This window comes from Delphinus delphis, chromosome 3, assembly GCF_949987515.2.
Source record: "Delphinus delphis chromosome 3, mDelDel1.2, whole genome shotgun sequence".
NCBI lineage: Eukaryota > Metazoa > Chordata > Mammalia > Artiodactyla > Delphinidae > Delphinus > Delphinus delphis.
This window is the reverse complement of record NC_082685.1, coordinates 19,746,153-19,767,694: the sequence shown is the minus strand read 5'-3', so window position 1 is coordinate 19,767,694 and position 21,542 is coordinate 19,746,153. Positions and strand designations below refer to the sequence as shown.

Here is a 21,542-nt window from a genome sequence, read left to right as displayed (position 1 = left end):
CCCAAAGCTGGGACTCAAACAACCAACCAACCAAACTACTGAGTTGTTTATAAATTACTCCTTTTGTTTTCTTAAAACTGTTGGACACTACAGAACACCAAGTAGGAAAAACATACGCTTTATTTCATGAAGTGACTGATGTACCTTTCAATATTTTGGCACATATGCTAGATTCATTAAACTACTTTTGACAGCCCCTTCTGTTGTGAATTTAGAATATATGTTATTAAATATATATGTATAATATATATTAAATATACATTTAATAGCCTTAAACTTGAAAATCACTTATTTTTCCATTTAATATACTTAAGATGACAGCTCACAGTATATAGCATGTATAATTTCATAATAAATGACTTCAGAGCAAAAAAAATAATTCTGAGAACAGAATTAAAAATTGGGTAGAAAATTTTCAACTCACAGCAATTACTAGAAGAACAAAGGAAGAGAACACTTTTATTTCTATTTTTAAATGAAATCCATGCACAAAGTTTGCCATCAAGTCAGAAAAAGGACAAACCCCAGAAAGTGAGAGGTAGTTTACATTCATTTTAATCTTTTATTTGGTCCTTTTCTCTAAAAATGTATAATTTCTTTGACCACATCTTTTATATACTATTACAATGTCAGTTATTTTTTAAAAAGTATTAAGTTTACAGTTTAACAGGAAATCCAGTGCACACTTCCCTTCATCACCCAGATGTTTATAACAATTACATATGATATGCAGCATATGATGCTGTAGAGAAAACAATTATTTTACAAATGCCCAAAGTCAATGTCTCCAGTCAGGAATTCTTCATTTTAGGTTATTATAAAGTGTCTGATAGGACTGAACAATTTCCACTTTCCTCATTATCTATTACATAGGTTTACCCTTGGAATTTATTATTTGATGACTAAACCATAGAATAGCTTTTCATATCCATTACATTTATTACATCACTTTCATGTATTCTGATGAGCTTTGGTTTCAGAATTTCACACATGCAAACCTACTTTCTAGGGGTTCTCTTCAATATGAATTTTATAATGATTAGTAAGAGATGACCTGTGATTGAAAAGTTTCCCACATGTATTACATTCATAGGGTTTCTCTCCAGTATGAATTCTCTGATGGGCAATACGTGATGAGCTCTGTCTAAAAGTTTTCCCACATGTATTACATTTGAAGGGTTTCTCTCCTGTATGAATCCTTCGATGTTGAATAAGAGCTGAACTTTGGCCAAAAGATATCCCACATTCTTCACATCGATATGGTTTCTCTCCTGTGTGAATTCTCTGATGATTACTAAGGGACGAGTTACACCTGAAAGTTTTCCCACACTCATTACATTTATAGGGTCTTTCTCCAGTATGCATTCTCTGATGTTGAATGAGAGCTGAACTTTGTCTGAAGGCTTTCCCACACACTTTACATTTACATGGTTTCTCTCCAGTATGAATTCTTTCATGAATGATAAGTGTTGAGTGGGAACTTAAGGCTTTACCACATTCATTACAATTATAAAACTTCTCACCAGTATGAATTATTCGGTGTCTGTTAAGTCGTGAAATAGAAGTGAAACCTTTTCCACATTCATTACATCTATAAGGCTTTTCTCCAGTGTGAATTCTTTCATGTTGAATAAGAGATGCACTCTGACTGAAGGCTCTCCCACATTCACTACATTTAAAAGGTTTCTCTCCTGTGTGAATTCTCTGATGATAACGAAGGGATGAACTAGACTTAAAGGTATTGCCACATTCATTACATAAATAGGACTTCTTTCTGGAATTCATTCTCTGACATCCAGGAAGGGATGTGTTGCAACTAGATGCCTTCCTACCTGGATTATATTTATAGGGGTTTTCTCCAGCATGGATTTTTTGATGTATAAAAAGGCCTGACCTTCTGCTGAAGGATTTACCACATTCCTTACATCTATAGGATTTCTCCACAGTGTGTGTTCTTAGGTGTTTATAAAGGGATGTACTGAGAGTGAAAGCTTTCCCACATTCTTTACATATATAGGGTTTCTCTCCAGTATGAGTTATTTGATGTTGAATAAGAGCTGAACTTTGGTTAAAGGCTTTCGAACAGTCTTTACATTTAAATAATTTCTCTCCACTATGGTTTTTCTCATGTTTACGAAGGGATGAAGTATTAATGAAGGTTTTCTCACACATACTACATTTATAACGTTTCCCGGCTGTGTTGATTTTTTGTTGATTAAGTAAATTGGAATTCTGTTTGAAGCTGTTTCCTTGTATTTCACATTTTGGTGGGGTTTTTTCTCTGGGAACCATCTGTTGCCTAACAAGGACTGACTTTAGGCTGAAGTTTTGGCCAAATTCAGTATTTTTATGTTTTCTTTCTACAGTGAAGATTTTTTTGTGAGTGACTGAAACTATCTGAACACTTTGGTTTTTCTTCTGCTTTTTCTCTAATCTGTCTTCATATTTGCAAGGTTTTTCTGATTTGAAGTCCCAGGGTCCATTCCTTTTGGATCTTTTCATTATCATCTCCTGAAATGAAGAACCTTGTGTTTGAGTTGACTTCGTGGTTTTATAACTGTTCTTCCTTCCTGGAAGGGACAGAAAAAACTGGAGATGTTTCATGTGATACAGCATTTGGTTACTGAGACTAAATGTATAGACTGAATATTGATGGTATTTAAATAAGGTCTTGGGGGACGAGGGGAAGATGGCAGAAGACTAAGACGCGGAGATAACCTTCCTCCCCACAGATACACCAGAAATACATCTACACGTGGAGCAACTCCTACAGAACACCTACTGAATGCTGGCAGAAGACCTCAGACCTCCCAAAAGGCAAGAAACTCCCCCACGTACCTGGGTAGGGCAAAAGAAAAAAAGAAAAAACAGAGACAAAAGAATAGGAATGGGACCTGCACCAGTGGGAGGGAGCTGTGAAGGAGGAAAGGTTTCCACACACTAGGAAGACCCTTCACGGCTGGAGACTGCGGGTGGCGGAGGGGGGGAGCTTCGGCGCCACAGAGAAGAGCGCAGCAACAGGGGTGAGGAGGGCAAAGCAGGGATATTCCCGCACAGAGGACTCACCAGCCCAAGAGACTTGTCTGCTCACCCGCCGGGGCGGGGCTGTGAGCTGAGGCTCGGGCCTTGGGTGGATCGCAGGGAGAGGACTGGGGTTGGCAGAGTGAACACAGCCTGCAGGGGTTAGTGCACCACAGCTACCCAGGAGAGAGTCTGGGAAAAGGTCTGGAGCTACAGAAGAAACAAGAGACTTTTTCTTCCCTCTTCGTTTCCTGGTGCACGAAGAGAGGGGATTAAGAGCGCTGCTTAAAGGAGCTCCAGAGACGGGCGTGAGCCGCGGCTAAAAGCGCAGACCCCAGAGATGGGCAGGAGACGCTAAGGCTGCTGCTGCTGCCACCAAGAAGCCTGTGGGCAAGCACAGGTCACTATCCACACCTCCCTTCTGGGGAGCCTGTGCAGCCCGCCACTGCAAGTTTCCCGGGATCCAGGGACAACTTCCCCGGGAGAACGCACGGCGGGCCTCAGGCTGGTGCAACGTCACGCCAACCTCTGCCGCCGGAGGCTCACCCCGCACTCCGCGCCCCTCGCTCCCCCTGGCCTGAGTGAGCCAGAGCCCCCGAATCAACGGCTCCTTTAACCCTGTCCTGTCTGAGCGAAAAACAGATGCCCTCTGGCGACCTACACACAGAGGTGGGGCCAAATCCAAAGCTGAGCCCCTGGGAGCTGTGAGAAAAAAGAAGAGAAAGGGAAATCTCTCCCAGCAGCCTCAGAAGCAGCAGATTACAGCTCCACAATCAACTTGATGCCCCCTGCATCTGTGGAATACATGAATAGACAGCAAATCATCCCAAATGGAGGAGGTGGACTTTGAGAGCAAGATTTACGATTTTTCCCCCTTTCCTCTTTTTGTGAGTATGTACGTGTTTGCTTCTGTGTGGGATTTTGACTGTATACCTCTACTTCTACCATTTGTCCCAGCTTTCTATCCGTCTGTTTTTTTCTTTTTTTTTAATAATTATTTTTTATTTGAATAACTTTTATTTTACTTTATCTTCTTTCTTTCCTTCCTGCCCTCCTTCAGACAACAAAACATCCCAAATTGAGGAGGTGGACTTTGAGAGCAAGATTTATGATTTTTTCCCCTCTTCCTCTTTTTGTGAGTGTGTATGTGTATGCTTCTGTATGAGATTTTGTCTGTATAGCTTTGCTTCCACCATTTGTCCTAAAGTTCTATCCGTCCGTATTTTTTGTTTTTAAAATTTTTTTTCTTAATAATTATTTTTTTAATTAAATAACTTTATTATATTTTACTTCATTTTACTTTACCTTCTTTCTTTCTTTTTCCTTTCTTCCCTCATTCCTTCCTTCCTTCCTCCCTCCCTTTCCTTCTTTCCTTTTCTTCTTCCTTCCTTCCTTTCTTTCTTTCTTGCTTTCTTCCTACTTCTACTAATTCTTTCTACTTTTCCTCCCTTTTATTCTGAGCCTTGTGGATGAAAGGCTCCTGGTGCTGCATCCAGGAGTCAGTGCTGTGCCTCTGAGGTGGGAGAGCCAACTTCAGGAAACTGGTCTACAAGAGACTTCCCAGCTCCACATAATATCAAATAGAGAAAATCTCCCAGAGACCTCCATCTCAATGCCAGCACCCAGATTCACTCAACGACCAGCAAGCTACAGTGCTGGACAACCTATGCCAAACAACTAGCAAAACAGGAACACAACCCCACCCATTAGCAGAGAGACTGCCTAAAATCATAATAGGTCCACAGACACCCCAAAACACACTACCAGATGTGGACCTGCCCACTAGAAACACAAGATCCAGCCTCATCCACCAGAACACAGGCACTAGTCCCCTCCACCAGGAAGCCTACACAACCCACTGAACCAACTTTAGCCACTGGGGACAGACACCAAAAACAATGGGAACTACGAACCTGCAGCCTGCAAAAAGGAGACCCCAAACACAGTAAGATAAGCAAAATGAGAAGACAGAAAAACAAACAGCAGATGAAGGAGCAAGATAAAAACCCACCAACCTAACAAATGAAGAGGAACTACACAGTCTACCTGAAAAAGAATTCAGAATAATCATAGTAAAGATGATCCAAAATCTTGGAAATAGAATAGACAAAACGCAAGAAACATTTAACAAAGACCTAGAAGAACTAAAAATGAAAGAAACAACAATGAACAACACAGTAAATGAAATTAAAAATACTCTAGATGGGATCAATAGCAGAATAACTGAGGCAGAAGAACGGATAAGTGACCTGGAAGATAAAATAGTGGAAATAACTACTACAGAGCAGAATAAAGAAAAAAGAATGAAAAGAACTGAGGACAGTCTCAGAGACCTCTGGGACAACATTAAACACACCAACATTAGAATTATAGGGGTTCCAGAAGAAGAAGAGAAAAAGAAAGGGACTGAGAAAATATTTGAAGAGATTATAGTTGAAAACTTCCCTAATATGGGAAAGGAAATAGTTAATCAAGTCCAGGAAACACACAGAGTTCCATACAGGATAAATGCAAGGAGAAATACGCCAAGACACATATTAATCAAACTGTCAAAAATTAAATACAAAGAAAGCATATTAAAATAAGCAAGGGAAAAACAACAAATAACACGCAAGGGAATCCCCATAAGGTTAACAGCTGATCTTTCAGCAGAAACTCTGCAAGCCAGAAGGGACTGGCAGGACACATTTAAAGTGATGAAGGAGAAAAACCCACAACCAAGATTACTCTACCCAACAAGGATCTCATTCACATTTGATGGAGAAATTAAAACCTTAAAAAAAAAATTAAAACCTTAAAACCTTTACAGACAAGCTGGGAGAGTTCAGCACCACCAAACCAGCTTTACAACAAATGCTAAAGGAGCTTCTCTAGGCAAGAAACACAAGAGAAGGAAAAGACCTACAATAACAAACCCAAAACAATTTAGAAAATGGGAATAGGAACATACATATCGATAATTACCTTAAATGTAAATGGACTAAATGCTCCCACCAAAAGACACAGATTGGCTAAATGGATACAAAAACAAGACCCATATATATGCTGTCTACAAGAGACCCACTTCAGACCTAGAGACAAATACAGACTGAAAGTAAGGGGATGGAAAAAGATATTCCATGCAAATGGAAACCAAAAGAAAGCTGGAGTAGAAATTCTCATATCAGACAAAATAGACTTTAAAATAAAGACTATTAGAAGAGACAAAGAAGGACACTACATACTGATCAAAGGATTGATCCAAGAAGAAGATATAACAATTGTAAATATCTATGCACCCAACATAGGAGCACCTCAATACATAAGGCAAATACTAACAGCCATAAAAGGGGAAATTGACAGTAACACATTCATAGTAGGGGACTTTAACACCCTACTTTCACCAATGGACAGATCATCCAAAATGAAAATAAATAAGGAAACACAAGCTTTAAATGATACGTTAAACAAGATGGACTTACTTGGTATTTATAGGACATTCCATCCAAAAACAAAAGAAAACACATTTTTCTCAAGTGCTCATGGAACATTCTCCAGGATAGATCATACCTTGGGTCACAAATCAAGCCTTGGTAAATTTAAGAAAATTGAAACTGTATCAAGTATCTTTTCCGACCACAACGCTATGAGACTAGATATCAATTACAGGAAAAGATCTGTAAAAAAAACAAACACACGGAGGCTAAACAATACACTACTTAATAACAAAGTGATCACTGAAGAAATCAAAGAGGAAATAAAAAAATACCTAGAAACAAATGACAATGGAGACACAACGACCCAAAACCTATGGGATGGAGCAAAAGCAGTTCTAAGAGGGAAGTTTATAGCAATACAATCCTACCTTAAGAAACAGGAAACATGTCGAATAAACAACCTTACCTTGCACCTCAAGCAATTAGAGAAAGAAGAACAAAAACACCCAAAGTTAGCAGAAGGAAAGAAATCATAAAAATCAGATCAGAAATAAATGAAAAAGAAATGAAGGAAACGATAGCAAAGATCAATAAAACTAAAAGCTGGTTCTTTGAGAAGATAAACAAAATTGATAAACCATTAGCCAGACTCATCAAGAAAAAAAGGGAGAAGACTCAAATCAATAGAATTAGAAATGAAAAAGGAGAACAACTGACACTGCAGAAATACAAAAGATCATGAGAGATTACTACAAGCAACTATATGCCAATAAAATGGACAAACTGGAAGAAATGGACGACTTCTTAGAAATGCAAAACCTGCCAAGACTGAATCAGGAAAAAATAGAAAATATGAACAGACCAATCACAAGCACTGAAATTGAAACTGTGATTAAAAATCTTCCAACAAACAAAACCCCAGGACCAGATGGCTTCACAGGCGAATTCTATCAAACATTTAGAGAAGAGCTAATACCTATCCTTCTCAAACTCTTCCAAAATATAGCAGAGGGAGGAACACTCCCAAATTCATTCTACGAGGCCACCATCACGTTGATACCAAAACCAGACAAGGATGTCACAAAGAAAGAAAAGTACAGGCCAATATCACTGATGAACATAGATACAAAAATCCTCAACAAAATACTAGCAAACAGAATCCAACAGCACATTAAAAGGATCATACACCATGATCAAGTGGGGTTTATTCCAGGAATGCAAGGATTCTTCAATACACACAAATCAATCAATGTGATAAACCATATTAACAAATTGAAGGAGAAAAACCATATAATCAGCTCAATAGATGCAGAGAAAGCTTTTGACAAAATTCAACAAACATTTATGATAAAAACCCTGCAGAAACTAGGCATAGAGGGAACTTTCCTCAACACAATAAAGGCCATATATGACAAACCCACAGCCAACATCGTCCTCAATGGTGAAAAACTGAAAGCATTTCCACTAAGAATAGGAACAAGACTAGGTTGCCCACTCTCACCACTCTTATTCAACATAGTTTTGGAAGTTTTAGCCACAGCAATCAGAGAAGAAAAGGAAATAAAAGGAATCCAAATCGGAAAGAGGAAGTAAAGCTGTCACTGTTTGCAGATGAAATGATACTATACATAGAGAATCCTAAAGATGTTACCAGAAAACTACTAGAGCTAATCAATGAATTTGGTAAGTTGCAGGATACAAAATTAATGCACAGAAATCTCTGGCATTCCTATATACTAATGATGAAAAATATGAAAGTGAAATCAAGAAAATACTCCCATTTACCACTGCAACAAAAAGAATAAAATATCTAGGAATAAACCTACCTAAGGAGACAAAAGACCTGTATGCAGAAAAATTATAAGACACTGGAGAAAGAAATTAAAGATGACATAAATAGATGGAGAGATATACCATGTTCTTGGATTGGAAGAATCAACATTGTGAAAATGACTCTACTACCCAAAGTAATCTACAGATTCAATGCAATCCCTATCAAATTACCACTGGCATTCTTCACAGAACTAGAACTAAAAATTTCACAGTTTGTATGGAAACACAAAAGACCCCGAATAGCCAAAGCAATCTTGAGAATGAAAAACGCAGCTGGAGGAATCAGGCTCCCTGACTTCAGACTATACTACAAAGCTACAGTAATCAAGACAATATGGTACTGGCACAAAAACAGAAAGACAGATCAATGGAACAGGATAGAAAGCCCAGAGATAAACCCACGCACATATGGTCACCTTATCTTTGATAAAGGAGGCAGGAATGTACAGTGGAGAAAGGACAGCCTCTTCAATAAGTGGTGCTGGGAAAACTGGACAGGTACATGTAAAAGTATGAGATTAGATCACTCCCTAACACCATACACAAAAATAAGCTCAAAATGGATTAAAGACCTAAATGTAAGGCCAGAAACTATCAAACTCTTAGAGGAAAACATAGGCAGAACACTCTATGACATAAATCACAGCAAGATCCTTTCTGACCCACCTCCTAGAGAAATGGAAATAAAAACAAAAATAAAGAAATGGGACCTAATGAAACTTCAAAGCTTTTGCACAGCAAAGGAAACCATAAACAAGACCAAAAGACAACCCTCAGAATGGGAGGAAATATTTGCAAATGAAGCAACTGACAAAGGATTAATTTCCAAAATTTATAAGCAGCTCATGCAGCTCAGAAAACAAACAACCCGATCCAAAAATGGGCAGAAAACCTAAATAGACATTTCTCCAAAGAAGATATACAGACTGCCAACAAACACATGAAAGAATGCTCAACATCATTAATCATTAGAGAAATGCAAATCAAAACTACAATGAGATATCATCTCACACCAGTCAGAATGGCCATCATCAAAAAATCTAGAAACAATAAATGCTGCAGAGGGAGAAAAGGGAACACTCTTGCACTGCTGGTGGGAATGTGCATTGGTTCAGCCACTATGGAGAACAGTATGGAGGTTCCTTAAAAAACTACCAATAGAACTACCATATGACCCAGCAATCCCACTACTGGGCATATACCCTGAGAAAACCATAATTCAAAAAGAGTCATGTACCAAAATGTTCATTGAAGTTCTATTTACAATAGCCCAGAGATGGAAACAACCTAAGTGTCCATCATCGGATGAATGGATAAAGAAGATGTGGCACATATATACAATGGAATATTACTCAGCCATAAAAAGAAACAAAATTGAGCTATTTGTAATGAGGTGGATAGACCTAGATTCTGTCATACACAGTGAAGTAAGTCAGAAAGAGAAAGACAAATACCGTATGCTAACACATATATATGGCATTTAAGAAAAAAAAATGTCATGAAGAACCTAGGGGTAAGATAGGAATAAAGACACAGACCTACCAGAGAATGGACTTGAGGATATGGGGAGAGGGAAGGGTAAGCTGTGACAAAGTGCGAGAGAGGCATGGACATATATACACTACCAAACGTACGGTAGGTAGCTACTGGGAAGCAGCCCACATAGCACAGAGAGATCAGCTTGGTCCTTTGTGACTGCCTGGAGGGGTGGGATAGGGAGGGTGGGAGGGAGGGAAACACAAGAGGGAAGAGATATGGGAACATATGTATATGTATAACTGATTCACTCTGTTATAAAGCAGAAACTAACACACCATTGTAAAGCAATTATACCCCAATAAAGATATTAAAAATAAAAATAAATAAATAAATAAATAAATAAGGTCTTGGTATATGGCCAAAAATAGTAAGAAGAAAAATTCAGGAGATTTAAGTGGTACAGAGAAACAATCAACAGGAGTTGAGAAGAACAGAGTGAAGAAAAGATTAAACAAAACCATTTAAAGAGGGTGAGTGTAAGAGTGATCAGAAGAATTGGCTAATGGAAAATGGAGAAGAGGGATTCAAAGGGGATCCATGAATTGGAAAAGGCAGCCTGGGCTCAGAGTCCAAAGCCCATGATAGAATCCTAAATTTTCTTCATGACATTTTTCTTCTTTCTGTAATCATTCCTAATCTGGAAAGTCTTCATCCCTTTTCCCTCATGCCAAATTCCTTTGTATCCTTCAGATTCAGTTCAAAAGTTAACTGAGTCCTTTCTTGACTGTGAGTTTCCAGAGTGCATTTCTCTTATTACAGGCACTCACCAGTGTAAAAAGATATATATATATATATATTCTATATATGTAATTATATTTATCTATATCTAAATATTTTTCACCTTCCTTTTCTACTCTAATGTTCTCTGCAAGCAGATTAGCATGCCCTATTAACCTACAGATCCTCCTAATGGCATCTGAATTATACACAAAATGTTTGTTTTGTTAACCTTCCTTAATAACCTACATATACCTAATTTGAACAATGTCAAATAATCTCTTATTTTTATATTAATTTCATACACACACACACACACACACACACACATAGGATTCAAGCACTTGTATGAGAAGTTGCCTTCCAGGACAGTACATTATACAAGCAATGGAAGGGTTTCAGAGCCAGTTCAAACAGGAAGTAATTACTGAATTAATCTACAGAGGTGCCAACAGGTAGGCATGAAGCCAAAAGTTGCAAGATAAGAAAGCAGCCTTGCTCATGCATCAAGCAGGAGATGCTATGCAAGTGGCATAGAAAAGAGTCAAAGATCAATAAGACAGGAATAAACATAAAAAGGTAAAAAGGGCTAACATGATAAGGTGGTAAAAAACAGAATTAAATTCAATAAATTTTAAAATGGGGTAAGGACACAATTCATTGAATATTAAATTCTGTCAGGGAATAGGTACACATATAGTTTGGCATTTTCTCCTGGGCTAGAGTAACCATTTAAAGGGCTCCTTTGCAACTCACTGTATTTTGAGATTCCTATCTGACATTCACTATCTCACCTGTATACAGATTCTCTCTGCTTGGTGAACATAATATATTCTGCTTTTCTCTTTTCTTCTACAAGTGTTAACTTCTCAGTTTCCTTCATGGGTAACTTTTTCTATTTCCACTTTAAAAATTGCTTTCCCTAAGGTTTGGGGTTTTTTTCCCCCACTCTACACACCCTCTTTTTTTTTTTTTTTTTTGCGGTACGTGGGCCTCTCACTGTTGTGGCCTCTCCCATTGCGGAGCACAGGCTCCGGACGCGCAGGCTCAGCGGCCATGGCTCACGGGCCCAGCCGCCCCGCGGCATGTGGGATCTTCCTGGACCGGGGCACGAACCCGTGTCCCCTGCATCGGCAGGCAGACTCTCAACCACTGCGCCACCAGGGAAGCCCGACCCTCTCTAATTTTATATGCACCCATCTTTACTATTTTTTTTTAAGGCACTGATATTTGCCAAACAGAGCAAGTGAGAATAAGACTCATTTTAAAATACATATATAGATAAGTATCAATAAATCACTCATTAAATTAGGAACCACATCTTCTGGAAGAGCCCATAATGTGCATTCGTGTAATAGCTCTTCTTCACTTAGCCAATCACAAAACCTATCTGCTCTCTAATCTTTACTATTTGTTGTAACAGAAAGAGGAGTTTTTTATTTTCTGTTCAACACCTTTCAATTTCCTTGTCCATCTAAGTCTTGCTTAAGTGATCCAAATTTCAATAACATTATTTGGGCAGAAGTGTGGGAGGCAGTGGCAAAAATGGAGTACTTTCCCTGTGAACATCAGTCACTGGTTCTAGGTTACTACATGAGCTGGGAAGAAGATAGCAAGATTCCGAAATTTTGGATTGTAGTTTATAAGGCAAAGTTAGAGACCCTGCCTTAGGTCTGTATGTAAAGACTGCAGTCTTACAACCAACAACTTTACTAGAGCCCTGAGCACTGGGCTCGGGTACCTAAATGGTACTCTGTTTCTCATGCTTTACTGTTCCACCGTAGTCTCCTAACTAGTCTCCCCACCTCATATCTTGCTGTCAATTCAGTCTCCACACTGTAGCCACAGTAATCTTTCTAAAATCCACATCTTACCATGTTGCAAACTTCTGTAAGATCCTCCAACTTATCTTCAATGATTTGTATATAAGTAAGGTCCTGAGTACTTAACATGGTCAACAAGGTGTTTCATGATCTGACCTTCATTCACCTCGGTACTCATCTCCCTACCCTGGTTTCTTGCCAGGTATGCTGAACTGCATGCAGTTTCTGGAGCACTACATGTTTTTATCTTATTTCGTTATCTTTGCATATGCTGGAGACATCCTTTCCATTCACAAATATTTATTAACTGCCTACTATGGACCAGGTAATGTTCTAGGGAATGCAGAGAATGTGATAAGACAGAGTTCCGGTCTTTGAGGAGCTTATACCTTGGTTTTGTGTATGTGTATTGTGTGTGTGTGTATGTATGTGTGTGTGTATGAGGGAGGGATGGACTGACAATAAGTAAACAAACAACCATATGGATGTGTGAAGCAAGAGCTTCCTGGGCAAAGAAAACAGCAAACACAAAAGTGTGGTGACTTCTGAGGAACAGCAAAGAGGCTGTGTGGCTAGAGTGCAGCAAGCAAAAGAGAAAATAGTAAATAACATTGGAGGAATAGGTAGAGGCAAGTCATATAAGGCCTCACAGGTCATGTAAGGACTCTGGAATTTTATTCTAAGTATCATGGGGAGTCACAAGGCAATTACATGCTCACTCAAGTTGGCTACTGTGTAGAGAACAGACTGTTGGGGCACAAGTGGAAGCAGGGAAGATTAGGAGGCTCCTGTAGTTAAGTAGGTGAGAAATGGGTTAGAGATATATGGTGACTGCATCCTTATCACATACTAACAGAACTGAAATTGCTGGAGGACTCTATGTGGGGTGCTGAGAGGGAATAAAAGAGTTAGGGATCACTCCTAGGTTTCCAGCCTGAAAATGATGAATGCTGGCACAAGCTACTGAGAAGAAGACTAGGAAAAGGGCAAGTCTCAGGGGTTATTCTGTTTCAGATATGTTCATTATGGCTGAAATGCCTTAAGAGACACTGAAGAAGATACTGAAACATTTTTTATGTATTATTTTGGAGATATTTTTAGATTATTTTGGAAAAGGTTAAAGCTACATTCAGGTGTTTAGGAGTCATCAGTAGGTAAGTTTTATTTAAAGCTGAAGAACTGGGCTTCCCTGGTGGTGCAGTGGTTAAGAATCCGCCTGTCAATGCAGGGGACATGGGTTTGAGTCCTGGTCCAGGAAGATCAACTTAGTTGCTCTAAGGAGCAACTAAGCCCGTGTGCCACAACTACTGAGCCTGCGCTCTGGAGCCTGTGATCCACAACTGCTGAGCCTGCGCACCTGGAGCCCGTGCTCCGCAACAAGGGAAGCCACCACAATGAGAAGCCTGCGCACCGCAACAAAGAACCCCCACTTGCCGCAACTAGAGAAAGCCCGCGCGCAGCAACAAAGACCCAACGCAGCCAAAAAAAAAAAAACAAAAAAAAAACTTAAGAACTGAAAAAGTCACTTAGGCACTGTAATACTAGAGGGCAAGAAAAGGAAGAAAAGCAGAAGAGTATGGTGGTTCAGAAGCCAAAGGAAGAAAGTACTCCAGTGAGCAGGCAATGATCAACTTTGTTAAACAATTTAAGAATTAAAAACTTAACCCTGATTGTGCCAAGATGGAGACTGTCTGGGATTTAATAACTGCTTTTCATGGAACAGTAAGGAAGAAAGCCCCACTGGAGTGCACAGAAGAAACAATGGGAGGTGAGAACATGGAGACATCAAGTATAGAAATGCTTTTGAAAAGTTCTGTTTAAAGGAGAATAGAGAAACAGGACATGGGGAGTGTTCATTTTTTTAATGGAAGTAATTATAGCTACAAGGGTCCATACCAATACTGTGAAACTCACCTCAACTCTACTTCAAGTGCCAATGCCTTAGTCCAGAATGGGACTAATAACTTAAAACAGTCATGTTTCCCAATGAAGGGGACATGAGTCCTGGATTATGGACATCCTAACTGTTCTTTATGGTCTGCTTAAAGTTTTCTGTAGGTCTAAGATATGTCTCCTGAAGTGCAGTTCAACTTTTGCTCTCTCCCAGAATCAAGCCTGGGCCTGAGCTAACTCATGAACAAGGTTATGACTTAGGTCAGAAGTTTAGAGACCAGGTGATCTTGCCAATGACCACCACCCTGACTAGTTCCTGTCATTAGGTCTAGATTCTCCTCCCTTGGTGCTTATGAAACTCTGTGAGTCTCTCTTCAACCTTCTCTCCCTAGATGATTTCATCCACTCCCACACCTCCTATCTGAATGACTATCCTGACCCTCAAAACACTTTACAGAGGTATTTCCAGCTGCCTGCTAGACTCTTCATTTGAGTATTTTTCTTCAAATTCAGCTTGTCCAAAGCCGAATCCAGTGCGTTCCTTTCAAACTCTTTTTTGTGTTTCCGAGTTATGAATTATATCATAACTTCTTCAGCTCCTTTGCCATGAATTCTCAGTTTCATCTCAGAATCTTCTCTCCCCTGCATTCCAAGTCTAGTCAGTCATCAAATTCCCTTGAATCTCTTCACTAAGATGTCTCTAACAACCATCATTAATACATCCAAGTTCAGGATCTCCTTACTCAATAGTGACTATTGCTATTGACCTTCAATTTGATCCTTTGACCCGTTTCTCACCTTTCTAGCATTACTTCCCACTGAATTTAACCTTCTTACTGTATAGAACTCCTCTTATTATTTCAAAAAGCATTGACTGCTCCTTATTTAATTCATTCATCAAATACTTAAAAAGCACCTACAATATGTCAGCCTCTATCCTAGGCATGTGATCCACAAAACATTCCAGATCTGGTAATGAAAAGAAACAGTTAACTTCTTTAAGGAGCTCGCAGTTTGGCATAAGAGACAAAAAAGGAGAAGTGTGATAATTTATACAACAAAAACACAAGACAGAAATGGATGAAAATGTGAGCTTACAACAACATCCAAACTACCCTCAGATAGTAGCAAGTGCAAGCTGGGAAGCCGTACAAGTGTGGCCAGAATTTGGGGGAAGGAATGTCTAAAATGGGATTTTAAAGGATTAGCCATAGATTAGATGGAGGGATAGTGTGAGGGCTAAAGGCAGCATCAAAATCTTTGAACCCAAGCCAACTTTCCAGACCTATATCCTTCCCACCTTATCCTACAGGTGGTCAGATTCAAAATTATTCCTATAAAAATGTCACATGCATTTGCAGTCTCCTAAGGTTTTCTAGAGTCAGAGAATTGAGGGAGCTATATGCTGAGAATTACACACAACACCACCATGGGGGCAGAACTACACATCTGTAAATGTATTCCAGAATGCCTGTGTTGGTGAAAAAGAGAAATGCTGTTTTAGAAATTCTGTTGTTGGTAATTCTGATTTTTAAAGCTTTTTATTATGGAAAATGTTCAGCATGTACAAAAGTAGAATGAATTGTACAATGAATTGCCAAGCCAGCATCAACAATCACTAATGCTGTTTCATCTATTACCTTATTATGGGTTGAACTGCATCACCCAAAAAAGATATGTTGAAGTCCTAATTTCCAACTACTTAGAATATGACCTTATTTGGTAATAGTAACTTTGCAGATTCAATCAAGTTGAGATGAGGTGATTAAGGTAGGTCCTAATATGACTGGTGTCTTTATAAAAGGGAAATTTGGACACAGGCAAGCACAGAAAGACCATGTCAAGATACCCCAGGGGAACACCAAGTGACAAGAGAAGCAGAGACTGGAGTGATGCAGCTGCAAGCCAAGGAACAAGGACCACTGGCCACATCCAGAAGGTAGGGAGAGGCAAGGAAGGATTCTACCTGGAGTTTCAGAGGGAGCATGGTCCCGCAAAACTGTGAGACAATAAATTTCTGTTGTTTAAAGCCACACAGTTTGTGGCACTTTGTTGGAGCAAGCTGAGAAAATTAATACAACTCCCTTACGTCTCTTTCATTAGCATATGCTAAAGTACGCTAATTCCATATTATATCATTTCATCAGTAATATTTCAGAACACATTTCTCAAAGATAAGAACCCTATTTGTAAACATAACCACATATTTTTATTATACCCACCAAAATCAACATTATTTTTGAAGTTATTTTTGCCTTACAGGTACTAATTACATGTTCTTCACCCAATTCCAATGTGGTGGGGGGGGGCGGTTTCCACATCAATAATAAGCAATTCTTGGATACCAACTGGGTGTCCTACAATTCAGCTCAACTCTGACATTATCTACCTGGAGATAGCATCATATCCCACAGGTTAAGGGTTCAGTCCTACAAGACTGCCCCCTGCCCCCCTCAGATACCAGTCACAAGCCCAGGTTATCATCTGTACTTCTGACCAACTGGCTATAAATCAGAGGTTCCCACGACCCCCTTCTTAGGTTTGGTTAATTTGCTACAGTGGCTCATGGAACTCAGAGAAACATTTTGCTTACTAGATCACCAGTTAATTATAAGAGGATATAACTTGGGAACAGCCAGATGGAAGAGATGCACAGGGCAATGTATGGGGAAAGGGCATGGAATTTCTAAGCCCTCTCTAAGTACACCACTCTCCCCAGATCTCCACATATTCACCAACCCAGAAGCTTTCTGAATCTGTCCTTTTGGGTTTTTATGGAGGCTTCATTATACAGGCATGATTGATTAAATCATTGGCCACTGGCAACTAATTCAACCTCCAGTCCCCCTCCCCTCCCTGGAGGTCAAGGGGCGGTACTAAGTTTCAACCCTCTAATCACATGATTGGTCCTGGCAACCAGGCCCCATCCTAAGGTAGGGTCCAAAAGAAACCTCATTAACATAACAAAGACACCTTTGTGGCTCTCATCACCTAGGAATTCCCAGGGTTTTAGGAGCTCTGTACCAAATATATATTTCTTATTATAAATTATAATATTTATATAAATCACTAAGGATCTTTATTCAAGCTGCTGTGATTTAAAAGCATTTGAGATAATTTTTCTCTATGTGACTAAGCCAGCAACCTGAAACAAAATTAGGGTCATTTGTTTCATTTTGCTTTCAATATTTATGGAACACTTTTTCATTTTTGTTTAATCTTGTTTTATAATTTATAAAACATTTTTATGGTTCCAAAGTCAACATTATAAAAACAATGTACCTTAAAAAATTCTGCATTCTATCCTTGTTCTCTCAATCCTTTTTCTTTTTCTTCCTTCACCTTATAGGTAACCATTTTTATAGATCTGCTTTTATCCTTTTTTTTTTTTTTTGGCTTCTCTATTTTTTTTTAATATAAGCAAATATACACTTTTTATTTTTTGGTATTTCCTCCTTTCTTTGATAAAAGTCCTACTCTCACTGTTCTGTTCTGCACTTTCCCCTACTTAGTAATATTATCACCCCACAGTGGAATTTACAGAGTTCTTCCTCATTCCTTTTTACAGTGAGAATTCCACTGTGAGAATGTCCCTCAGCTTATTCAACCAGATTCCTTTGATGGACAGTTGGATTAACTCTAACTGTAATACACCAGGACATCATATGGGTACACAATAAAGGTACAGCTTTAAACCAATATCCATATTGCTAATTAGAAGTCATAGCATTTATAAAATTCTAGCCCAAACTGGACCCACTGGGCTAACATTATCCAAAGCCACATACAACCAAAATCACCTCTTCTGCCAGCCAAGAAGAGAGCCAGCTGAAGGCTGTAGAACTACTCCTTAGAATGAAGACGCTCTTTATGTACTGACATGGAAAGAGTTTCAATATATATCAAGTGAAAGGGGCAGAATAATGTGTGCTGTATAATATAATTTGAGTGGACAGAGGAAAAAAAAGAAATATTTGTTTATATTTGCATAGGAGAGCTCTCCAGCTACTGCCTCCTTGTCACATCTTACTTTGTCATATCCCACACGTATTCATGTCCTCCTGCTCACTCACCTCTCATGGGCTCCATTCTGGCTTCTGTCCTTACCACTACTCTAAGGCAACCATGACCTTCATGTGATAAAGGCAAGATGCTCTCTTCAGTCCCCACCTAACTTACCTCTCAGCAGCATCTGATAGTGACCCCTCATTTTCCTTCAGATGCTCACTACCTAAGCTACAGTGACCCTGAACTTGCCTCCAAATTCTTCTCATGTTCCACCACCTTCAATCTCCTTTGCGGCTTTTCAATCTTCTTTGTGCGCTCATTTTCCTCTACCTGATCTTTAATCCTTGGAGTTCCATAGGGTTGAGTCCTAGGCCCCTGATTCTTTTCACTCTGTACCCTTTCCACAGGCCAGCTTCATCTATAAACATACTCTAGGCAAGACTTCTCTCACTCTCCATACCTAATTATACAACACCCTGCTCAAAACAGCAACTTACATGTTTCAAAGACAGCTCAACTGAATTTATGATTATTTCCTCCCCCAACCTGTATAACCTTTTTGTCTCTGTAATTGGCACCAGTTCTGAATCGAAACTTTAAAAGGCATCCTTCACACCTCTCCCTCCGCTAATCAATTACCAAGACTTGTTTGTTCTGCCATCTAAATATGTCTCAAGTTCATCTACTTTTACCTACCTCTACTGATACCATCCTTTATGAGACTTGACTTCAATGACACCAGACTCCTGAGTTTCCTTCTACAGTACACCTTACCTTGTCTTCCCTACGGGTTCATTTCTCTCTGCCTAGCCACGAAATGCCAGAGTTCCTCAAGACTGAGTCCTAGGCTCTTTCTTGCTCTTGCTGTACTCTGAATCCACTCCACAGGCTAACTCAAACTCAACCACTGTTTCAATTATCTTTAGTGACAGGGTCTCCCAAATTTACATTTAATGCCCAGGGTATATTATAAGGGGTGGAACTCCAAATCAAACAGGCTATTTGACGTCTCCACTTGAATAACTGGGTCAACCAAAGACAACTTAATTTAATTCATCCAAAACCATATTTATACCATCCCCCAAATCTGATCTCCTAGCACCACTATCTCAGTGAATGATATCACTGTCCATCCCAGAACAAGCCACAAACCAAGCACGCATCCTTGACAACTCCATCTCCTCTATCTTCCATATCTAAACCATCTCCAAGTCCTGTTGCTTTTATCTGCCAAATATCTCTGCAACTGGTTCCCTTTTTTCTGTCTCCATCACGACTACCTAACCAAGTCATTCGTACATTCACTAACTGGAAGCTGACTCTGACCAGGCACTATTTTAGGTACTGGGGACATGGGAACAAATGAAACAGACAACCCAGCATGAGGGAATTTACAATCCAGAGAAGAGCTGATAATAAATATGTACTATTTTGCAGTAATAAGTACTCTGAGAGAAAATGAAGCATGGTGAGGGGATAAAGAATGTGGAGGACAAAGGACCTGTGTCCTGTGGAGGACAAAGGACAAAGGATGAGCTGTGTCTAACTGACAAAGTGCCATCTGAGCAGAAACCTGTATAGTGTGAGGAAGTGAGTCAAGTGGGCTCCAGGCCGTCAGGAAGAAGAATGGTCCAGAAGAGGAAAAAGCAAGTGCAGAGGCCCTGAGGTGGGAGCCTGCTTGGCCTTCCTGATGAACTACAAGGAGGCCAGGGTGATTAGCGTTCTCCTATGAAGGGCAGAGAGGAAGGAGGTGAAGGCGAAGAGGTAGCTGGGGCCAGACCACAAAGGCCTCTGAGGGCCACGCTGGGGGCTTTGGATTGTGTTCTATGTGATAGAAGCCACTAGAGGTTTTGAGCATGGGAGTGAGATGACCTGATCTATCTTTTAAATAGACCATTCTGGCAATTACAAGGACAGTAGATGTTGGTGGCAGGAGAGAAGCGCAGGGGATGAGAACAAGACTAAATCAAACATAGTAAACAGGGCTACAGAGCATTTGGGCTCAACTTTCACCTTGTAAGAAATTCACTCTTTAAAATTACTGCATGTTATTTCATTAGGCTGCCGCTATAACCCCTATAGCACCTTTCTGCAAATTAGAAAAAGACCCCTACTCTCTGTGCAGATGCAGCCCCAGCAAATCTCGGTGAGTGGAAGGCAGCCCACAAGCAACCCCTCAGCTGACCACCCTTCCAGGTTCAGTCTGCCCTGAATTCTTGTATAAATATAACAAAGAAAGAGAAAAAGACAAAGAAAGAAAAACACCTTTACATTGGAGGTAACTGTTAACCTAGATCATCCCTGGATTTTTAAATTTTTGAATAAAAGAATATTTTCATGTTAGGTGTAAACCAAACTCATGAGACGTTCAAGTTGACTTAATCACATTATTCTTATTTTATATATATATATATTTTATATACATAATATGCCAGAATAGTGATTAGACTTTGGACTCATTTCTTAAGTAAGAGACTCAGATGAGACTGAGGGAAGTGACTGTTCAAAGGGTCGGTTTTTGGTTCTGGTCTAGAGTTAATGATCAAGGTGCTTCCAAGAACATCCAGGTCCTTCACCTGAGCTCACAGGGAAGTGAGCTCCCCTTGGAAGGGAAACTGTTCCGAGGGCACTTTAGTCCAGGTAGATGGGAGATTCGCCAGGGGTGCAGGAGAGACACAACCACAGGCCAGCACTCCCAGGACGCTCCATCTGACTGTCACCTTTGACCAAAGAGAGGAGGTTCATCCCATCAAGAGAAACGCACACACTGGTTGGCTCTGATGTCCTTACTTCCTCCAGATACCCACTCAGAGTTTTCCTTCAGGGACAGCTTCCCAAACCTGAGAAGGACTTGACGTCACCACTAGGTGCCTTCAGGGTCTCTCTGGACAGCTTTCGACTCCAGTCATACTTCCTATTCAGTTTAATCCAACTAACACTTCACTCAGGAAGGGGGATTCCTCATGGATCAGAGGCTCCCAAGGCTCTGATTGAAATGGAAAATGGAAGGGGAACAATTCTTCCTTTGATCTTCCACGCCATACTCAGTCCACACCTGACGCCCCTCCTAAACTCTCTACTGGTTCCCTGCTGCCTGTGTTCTCTGTTTACTTTGTGGTGGTCTCTAGCAATTCCCACAAAATCAGAATATTTCTCCCAAGGGACAGTTAAAAGATATAAGGAGAGATAAGTGTGGTTCCCACCTCAAAAGATCTCACCTTATACAGGGAAGAATGAGCTCTACTAAAGGTGTGGGCGCTTTAGGGATCGAGACAGCCTGTCCCACAGCCCT

At 39.8% G+C, this 21,542-nt stretch overlaps 1 protein-coding gene across 1 annotated transcript; it reads right to left on the bottom strand.

Moving 5' to 3' along the window:
* Nucleotides 1-255: 255 nt before the first annotated feature.
* LOC132423005 (zinc finger protein 354A) lies at nt 256-6,498 on the bottom strand. The gene is made up of 2 exons (XM_060008256.2): nt 6,483-6,498; nt 256-2,570 (listed from the first exon to the last, which is right to left on the bottom strand). Exon 2 carries the CDS (start codon nt 2,506-2,508, stop codon nt 1,006-1,008), a length of 1,503 nt encoding a protein of 500 aa, XP_059864239.1. The 5' UTR covers nt 2,509-2,570; nt 6,483-6,498; the 3' UTR covers nt 256-1,005.
* Between the last annotated feature and the right edge of the window lie 15,044 nt (nt 6,499-21,542).